Raw genomic sequence first — 9,453 nt, forward strand, 5'->3', positions numbered from 1 at the left:
GTGTCTCCACTGGCAGCACTCACTTGACGCTGAGCACCAATCTTGGTCCAAGCCTGCCACCTCCAAGGACATGAACACCTGAACCCTCATCCCTCCTTTTAGTCCCTTTTCAAAGCCTAACAAGTGCAAACAGAAATACAAAGGCACCACCTGGGTCTAAAGAAAGCCATTCCATTTTAAAGAAGAAGTACTCTTCTCAACTACTTTGTTTCTGCCTGTGGAAAATAAAAGCTTAATGACACAGCTGAGTACACACAACTTTCAATACAGATCAGTAACATGTAGTTCTGGTTGTCATCTGCCTGACAACTAGCAATTGATGCCCAACACTGAGACTAACCAACAGCATACGCAGGCAAGACTCCTGGATTTCTTTCATTTAAATAGCCTCATCCACCAGGAATAGCAATCACAGTCTTAGAGGCGGCCTTTGACATTTGCAGCATTTGCTAGAGATGTAAAATGTTACACTGAAACAAAAGCAAGTTTTCTCAAAGAAGTTCATTAGCAACAAACAACATCGAGGTCAGAATATGAAAAACTTTCCATCACACATACTGTTAACAACAGTTACTCAATCCAAATGAAGGTGATAGGGGCTGAACATATCTGATCTGCATTAGTTGGACACATGAGCAAAGCACTGAAGCACACTACCAGAAAACACCCTGCCTGCAAGGACTTGCGGATAGACGACAGGTTAAACCTCATCCGGGGCAAAAGCTCAGGTGGAAGCAAGCTGAAACCCCTCTCTGCCCTATGTGCCACCACTGGGCACAGGCAGCTGGACCAAGAGGCATCAGATTAAACACTGAGGAAAAAAAGGGTTCGAATATATATATATATATACATACATGAAAAATAAAAGGAAGCCACCACGATAGCAGCAGACATAGGGGTGAGATCCACCTCCCCCATAAAGCCACCGGAAAAATGCAGAGTAATCTGAGCGGATGCACGCACACGTGTGCATCCACAGACCGACACATGCACACACACAAAGCACAGAGAGCGCATCTGCGGAGTTGCCGGGGTCCCATTGCAAACCAGCTGGTGAGGGCTCAGACACCCCCAGTGCGGCGGGTGACGATGCACCACAGGACAACGAGACAGCACACTAACACCCTCCATCGAGCCACACCGGGCGGGGCGCGGCGGGTTCTAGAAGGAGCCACCGCCCCCCGGGGCCGCGCCGCCCGCCCGCTACCGGGCGGATAAAGTTTGCAGCAGCCGGCGGCAGCGCCACTGCAGTGCCGGGCGCGTCCGCCGCAGTGAGCGAGGCCAGCCTGCGGGAAGATGAGCGCCGGTAGGCCTGGGGCCGGCTCAGCGGCCGCTACAGCATCCCCTACCTCCGCCCCACAGCACCCCCGCCGCACCCCGCGATCTCCCGCTCCACTGACCGATAACCTCTTGCAGCTCGTAGGCGTCCCTGCAGATGGGCCAGCCGACGGCCGGGGCGGCTGGCGTTGGCGCCGGCTGGGGCTGCTGGACGTGGACCGGTGACTCGCTCTGCTCCGCCATGATGCTAGAGCGCACAAGCACCCGGCGACCTTCTTCAAACTTCCCTTCCAGCAACACCTTTCGGCCTCGCTGCCTCCCCGCGCAGCCGGCTGCCCGGCGGAGGGAGGAGGCAGGGCACCGAGGGGGAGGAGGCAGAGGCGGGCGCCGCCGCCGGCCCCGGCCGCTCGCCCCGCGCCGCCGAGGGGAGAGCGAGAGCAGCGCTCGGGCCCGGCGGCCCCCAGTTGGTGTCAGCGCCGCAGTAGTCGCTCCCTTCATGTGCCCCTGGCTGAGGGAGAAGCGCGGGCGCTCCGGCGGGGGGCCCCTCTGATTTCGGCCACTCGTAGCCCGCTGGCCGCATCCCCAGCTATCGTCCTTCCCCGCTCATCCCGCGGGTCGGCGGCTGGAAGCGGTGCGGGGTGCTGCGAGGGGTGGCTGGCCGAGCCCTGCCGGCAGAACCCCGGGCGCCCCTCTGGGCCCGGCTGGTGCTGAGCGCGGGGCAGGGAAAGGCTTGAGGGAAGCCACATCTCCTGGCGGGGATGCAGGGAAGTTACCTGTTAGGCCGGTAACATAAGCATATGGGCAGCTCTGGAGCATAGCTCTCAAGGGTTGTTGCCACGAGCACTGTTGCTGTGAGGTGACTTGTATTAAGTTTGAGGACTTAAGAAAAGCATTTGCTGTCATCAGTGATGAGGGCTGCGGTTCTGCAAAGCTTTTAAGTTCCCATTTGGCCTGAGTGGCATGTTCAAGGAAGGGTCGCAGAGGCGCACCGTGTCACCTCAGTGCTGACACTGCCCCAGCTCACGCCACGGAGAGGGACTGCACGCTGAGAAATGTCCTCCTTGGCTCACCAGAGAAAAACAAGCGATTTAAACTCAGGACAAGAATCAGAATTATTAAACTTACCTACTGCTTCCCATTGTACAAGAAAAGAGTAAAGTAAAAAAGTTAGATGAAACTGCTGTTAGTACAGGTATTTGTTATTTTCTTTTCTGCCTATTAGTTGTGTCAGTGTTTGTGTAATATCAGCGGGATTTTACTTACTAGGAAATAAATCAGAAAATAGCTGTTTGCGCAGTCTAAAGTCTCACTCATACTTTGAATGCTTTATATTTTAAGATGTATGGAAATCTGGAAGTGGGAAGAAAATATTTCAATACATTTTAAAATCTTCTTACTACAGCAGGAATTTAAGGTAATTAGAACTAATAATGAAAATACAGGGAGCAGGAAAGCCTCAAAAGTCAGCACTGAATCTCATAAATTGTTAGGAAGTATGATAAAGTGTGATTTAAAGTCACAACAAGAAACACATAACACAGCCTCTTAGATACTCCATTCAGTCTAGTTTGGTTCAGGATACCCCTCTTTTACTAACTATTTTTGTGTAGCTTATTCAGTGAAGACTTTCAGTTAATAGAAGCTTATTCCAAAAAGGAAAGCAACTTAATTCTGGTTTTCTGTGTTTCTAAGAAAGCTGAATGAAGCATAAGCTCACCACCACTGACTGCTTAACATTTCATCAAAAGGTGTATCAGCAACTTGGAAACATGGAATCATTTGTGCACTGAACTTACATTTTCTCACAAGCAACAGATAAGCTCATTATAAATGCTCCTAGTAGTAGGAAAAAACCTTGCACATTTTTGTACTAAGCTAATGATTCAGCTCAGTCTCATTTTTAAAAGCTAGGCGCTTAAAATAATTTCATGTATACACATTAAGAGTTGCCTGCCACAAAGCTAAAGGTCAAGACTTCGAAGAGGAAGTATTAAATTGTCATTCACAATTAAGCTTAATGTCAAGACTAGACAAACTTGTTGGTAGAGAAGACCTTTCTGCCAGTAATAGCATGAAAAAATATGAGTAAGACAGCAACAGCACAGGCCAAATCAAACAGCACAGAAAAATGGGTTACTCACTATTGGTGGGAAACAGCCAACTTCTCCATCTGTCCTCAGCTGTTACAGGTGGTGGCAGTGGCGTAGGGAGTCATTAGTTCCTGAGCCTTGAATTTCTGTGATGCTCCTGCCATATCACTATACAAACTGCTGAACTGCTGCTTCAGATCTGATACCGTTATAGTAATTTTTGTCCCTATTATTGTCCCAGTTTGTCCCACTGATCCTACAACTTTGGGAATTTCTAGAGTGTACCTGCCCTGTGTAGTTTAATTGAAAAGAACAGCTTTTACGTGAAGAACTTTATAGGTTAGCAATTTTATAAACGGTGGGAGTTGTGGGATATGTTCCACACATTCAGGTTAAAACTCAAAAAGAACATCAGAGCCTCAAAGTTGGGCAAAATAGAGAAGAAAGCAACAGCAAGACCTTGAAGCAGTTGATCTGTGCCAGTAGGTCAAGCTGCTGTCTAAAAGCTGCTGGAGACATAGGCGAAGAGCCCTTTGGCAGTGAAGACTCTGCTGTTCAAAGCAGTACAGGCAATATAGTTCTTCCACAAGACTTTTCAGACCCTGGAAAGAATAGCAATCTGCAGATTCTGGAGATTCTAGAAATTTGTGGAGAATTCCAGAAAAAAACTAGAACTGCTCCCCCCATGTACGAGAAGGGCTGAAAGGAGGATTCAGGAAATTGTCGGTGCCTGGGAAGATTATGGAGCAAATTTTCCCGGGGTCAAACCAAGGACATGATTGGGAAAAGCCAGCATGGATTCACCATGAGCAAATCCTGCTTGACAAAGCTGATCACCTGCATTCTGACTGGACACAAGAGGAGTATTTTTCAGCATGTGAACAATCAAATACTGGAATAATCTCCCCAGGGAAATGGTGGATTCCCCAATATTGGATACTTTTAAGATTCAACGGGACAGGGTGCTGTTCAGGTGACATCATGTCTAGGTCATGCTTGCCTAGAAAGATTGAACCAGATGATCCTTGAGGTCTCTTCCAACCTGATATTTTATGATTCTATGACTCACTTAAAATCACTATTCTGAGAATCAAAAATGGTTCAGAACGGTCCTGGCTAAACAAGCCTTTCCTAGTGCTTGAAGACATAGGACTCAAGGAGATTGTGTCACTGAGTCCAGTGACCAAATGATTGATACCAAAGTGAAAAAAGCATTTACAAAGCCAGGCTACAAACAAAACTGGCTATATTTTAAACTCTGGAGGCCGCCATGGGAGAACAGTTAATCCAATGCTCAGGCCTCATGATAGTCCCCAGCAGTACCCTTGGCAGGTAGCAACAACAACAACAAAAAGTTTAGAGCAAAATATCTCGGGCTTCATTTCTAGGTTTCAATGATTTAGGCAAGAATAACATTGGTGCTTACAACAACATTTCAGAGCAATTAATTAGCTTTAAACATACCTATATAAAGTCAAAGATGAGCATAAGGACTGGGATTCATAAGCAATGGCACATAGACCAGTAGCATACACAATGCATAGCACCCACACACTCTTTTATTCTTTTTTTTCTGAGTAGAAAGGCAGGAGTTGTAACCTGAACAGCTATATAACCTAGCACAGACTAAACCAGAGTGAGAAGGAACTGTTCTCTCTACTATCATTTCTAGCTCGGAGAAACAAGTGAAGTGAAACCATCCTCTCTCCCCAGAAACAGCCTAAATATTGCAGCTATGATCATCACAGGTCTCTGCAATTATGTATACATAATGTTTGAAAGCCTCTAATTTGGTAGCAGTGAGGGATGGTTGTGCTTTAAATGACATCATGAAATAAATATAAAGGCTGATGGAACAGCTGCTGGTGCTAATGGGAGTGGACTAAGTGCTTTTAACCTCCCTTTTTCTTCTAGTGAATGCATAGTTAAATAGGTAGTATGCCTATTATTGTCACTAGGACGCTTGCTTTCATCAAAGTTTGCAGGATAGGTTTGTTTCAGCTCACACAAAAGACTGGAGAATCTTCTTGGCAATTCACATTACTAAAAGCATCTTACTTAATACAGGAGAAACTTTGATTCAAAAGTCTTACTGAAGTTAATGCCTTATCACAGCATAGTGACCTTACAAAATAAACTGCTTTTATTTTTTTCCTAGGTTGAAGGCCTTCATGTCTCTGTTTCTTTTCTCCCTTTCTCTTCCTTGTAAACCTTTGCAAGCTGTTCTACTCAGCATATTTACTCCTTAAACACTGGTAAGAAGATTTTGCGTTCTGGATATTAATAATTGTTGAACCATTAAACTAGAGTTTGTTATATAGTCAAATGGGCCTTTTAATTATTTCTTCTATACCATATCCCAAGCTGATGACAGTCCTTGCAATAGAAATTCCCATTGTCTTTCCGGTAAGTACAGTGAGTGCCACAAAACTTGCCCCTGTGGTTAGTGACTCCTATTAGAAACAGAATTAAGTACTGTTCACTCTCATGTGAATACCAAAGCTTTTTCTTAAGTATTTTCTTACTTGACCATCCTATTTTTTAGGCCACAGATATGGGAAATGCTCACATATTTGTCTCAACTACTTTAATGTGAGTAGCCTTGACAGGCATATTGAAGGCGTCACTTTAAATAATAATGGAGCCTATGTGAACTGCTCTGCAGAGCTGGAGAGCAGATGCAGCCCTTGTCTCGATACAGCTTTTTCCTCAATGTCACAGCTAGCGTTCCATGGTAGGAACCACTGTTAAGGCAGTTAAGTCTTCACATCGTCCCCATCCAGCTTTGCAGATGCGATCATGAGAATGCATTTTGTAGTTAACTTGATATTGCTACCACACCAGCCAAAACTTGCAAATTACCAGCTTAAAAATGACTAGCTCATTCCAGTATCATAAGCACCAGTGGCTTATTACCTAAATCATAATGGTACACCAATGATTATACATTTCAAACATTTAAAATTCAGAACTGTGCATACATTTAGAATATTTACACACCAGCCATCCATGGTGTGTAAGCATGGCAACAACAGCCTTTTTGCAACAAAAGGCTTTTGGAACCTGCAGGAATCACAATTTCTGCTGTGATAGTTTGAAAGAACTTAGGATACAGTCACCATGAAGATGACAGTGGACTAAAGATTATGATTGTTTTTGAACTCTAATTTAATATCATTAAGATGTTGTGGAAGTGTCTGTATTTCTGAGGCTTTTATCAGAAATGAGCTCTCTGTAGCTGTGAATGGATAAAACTCAAACATATTAAAGAGTTGAACTGTGAACCTCCATGGTTTTCATCACTGTAGGATGTGAACAGCTCATGCATATTAATAAATTAATCTTCACATACCAAAAAGCTGGGGAATATAATTATCTCAATTTCACGACTGGAAACGGAGAAAGCTTTAGGGATTTGATAAAGGTCATACAAGAAGTCTGTAGCAAAACTGGGAATGTAACATATATTTTCTAAGGATGGGATTTCACACAGTCTCACAGCAAGATAAGGGACCTAATCTGTTTGACAGCGAACTCGTGGTTTGGTTCAGCTGAAAACATCAGCTAGTTCACCAGGCAGCCAAACAAGTGATGGAGAGGATAAACAGGAGAGACATGAGAAAAATGTGGCCAATAACAAGGAATGGGAAATGCCACCATTTAGGCAAGAGCACAGTTTTAGCTTTGTTAGATGATCATGAAATGACACTGAGTCTGAAACAAATACCTTAATTATGAAAGGCTGTTCATCATGTGAGTAAATGACCCTTTCCTCATTCTCTATTTATGGGATCAGGGAAAGAACGCTTTGTGCTTTACTGGAAAGCTACAAACTTCAATTCAGCAATGTTCATAAAGTGCTTGAACTCTTGGTATTGAAACCCTTTAAACTGTTTTCCTTTTAGTTTTGGGGATGTAAGCTCAAATAATTTTCTAACCTTAGTGCCATAAGTGTGCATGTATATGAAACCCAACCATTAAACAAAAACATGTGGTCATACTTAAAATTTATTTTCTTTTTATTTTTTTATTATTTTCATGATGGAAAACCTGGGGTCTGGTGGGCTGTGTTTTCTGGGAAATCAAAATGGCAGTTAAGAAAAAAAACAAAACCAAACAAAACCAAACCTTGTTCATATTTGATGTTTCTTTCCAGCATTATGATTTGCAAATGAGAAATTCAGCTGTCCAAAGCTGCTGACTGAATTTTTCCTCAAATAATTCAACAAGATTCCCAGTTCAGCATAGGCATTTATAAAAAGCTCAGGCTCCTATCTCCCAGGGCACCTTGCTCTGCTTTCACAGGACTAGCAGAGCTCCTAAACCTAGGTCATCCCTGAGGAAGAAAGCTGTTTAATGAGGAGCTCCTGCTTGAGCAAGGCATGTCAGGGAGCAGAGAGGGCAGGTTAGCCAGGAGCTGTGGGTGCCAGAGAGGCAGCAGGGGCAGTGGCCTCGCTTGAGCATGGGTCATCCTGGCAGAATCCCAGCCAGGTGAGGGGGACAGGCCCAGGGATGGCAGCCAGGGTTAGTTAGACAGGGTTAGTGACTGCCATGCAAGACGGTAGGGACCAGGCAGGTCCAAGCTGCAGCTTGGAAGCTCAGTCAGCAAGGAGAGGTGAGGACCAGCAGGGTGCAAGACTGCACCATAGTAGGCTCAGACAAGGACCAAGCATAGCTATGGCATAGCTCAGGCAAGGTCCACAGGCAAGGGCCTGAGCTTGCACACAGCAGACGACCCAGGTGAGTCAGCTCATAGCTCTTTCTTACAACCTGGTTGTTTTCATAGCACCCTGATTAGGGGTTGCAGCGCAGCACTATGTCGGAGCTGGCCTTGAATACAGACAGCAAAACCCACAGGAGTAAGGAAAGAGGTTGCAGATCCAGTTGGTGTACTCAGAGCCCTGACAACACTGGCTTAGCATCAAGAAGTCTCGAGTGTTTCTCTCATTGGGAGTGCTTGTCATACGCACTGTTAATTTCCAGAATCACAGGGCAGAGCAATCTACTCAAAGGAAAAAGCTCTGAAGTTGCCATCCTTTCCTATTTATCAATTAAAGCTCACAAAGCTTCCTCACAAAGCTATAGAATAATGTCTGAAACAAAAATCTGGTAATAAATGAATAGTCTCCATTCTAGGAAGATTAGAATGACAGTTAAGGTACTGAAAATAGAACTCAAATCTGAAGAAAAAAATCTCTCCTCCTCAGAGCACTGAGGTGCTTTAAAGTTCCAAAACACTCTAATTCCTTTCTCTGCTATCTGTAAGAAGATAAACTGTACAGTAATAATCTCCTTCAATGTGAACAGTACTAAAAAAAAAAAAAAGCCAAAACCATTTTTTGACTCAAATATTTAAGATTTTAGTTTTCTTTAAAAGACCTTTAACAATTGCTTTGGATCTCACACCATTAATGTAATTGAAGAAAAGGAGGCTTTAAACGTAGCAATATAAACAACATTATTTTCTAAAGTGTTCCTTATTGTTTTCAGGATTTCTTTAAAAATCTAAGTTACCCATGAATGACAGAAACCTAATCTCATCAGTGCTGTGCTTTTAATAGACAAGAAGCAGAAATTAGACAGAAATTACCAATAGTAGCTGTAATAGTATGTAATGTGTCCTCTGCAAACATAGCAATCAAAGCCAGAGCTCTGACCTGGTATCCTGGCCAGTATGACTGCACCTAAAAACTAGTCATAGCAGAAACTACATTTTGACTAGTTCTGTTTGCTATGCTTACGTAGGGATGCTTATTGTTCTAAAAGACAAATTTTGCCATGATACAGGAAGATATATTTGGAAAGAGTACCAGTAAAATGCAGTTTTATTTCTCTTGGTAAACAAGACCTAGCATAGGGACAACTTTGTCTTGCCAGTGATTACACTGACATGTGGCATAGTGCTGGTATGAAAATTCTCACTGATACAGGTCATAGCACTAACACAAAGCATCAGCTGAAGTGATGTAGTTCTGGGATGTGATCTTTGAGTGGCACCAGAGAGAACTGTATCGGAAGAAGATGCTGCAAGCAAGGGGAGCAGGCACAGTTCAGCCTGGGATGTGTAGAAGATAGGCTGAATATT

General features: G+C 44.0%; 1 protein-coding gene across 1 annotated transcript in view; it reads right to left on the reverse strand.

Annotated features, from left to right (window-relative positions):
* The window catches only part of STK39 (serine/threonine kinase 39), a gene marked incomplete at its 3' end in the record, with an annotated part of 112,308 nt that extends 110,772 nt beyond the window's left edge, over positions 1 to 1,536 (reverse strand). The window contains exon 1 of the mRNA XM_080621804.1: positions 1,397 to 1,536. Within this exon, the coding sequence (XP_080477930.1) occupies positions 1,397 to 1,521 (125 nt within the window). The 5' untranslated portion in view covers positions 1,522 to 1,536. The remainder of the gene's footprint in view (positions 1 to 1,396) is intronic.
* Positions 1,537 to 9,453: the final 7,917 nt, after the last annotated feature.

This window comes from Psittacula echo, assembly GCF_963264785.1.
Source record: "Psittacula echo genome assembly, chromosome: 6".
In the NCBI taxonomy this organism is placed as follows: Eukaryota; Metazoa; Chordata; class Aves; order Psittaciformes; family Psittacidae; genus Psittacula; species Psittacula echo.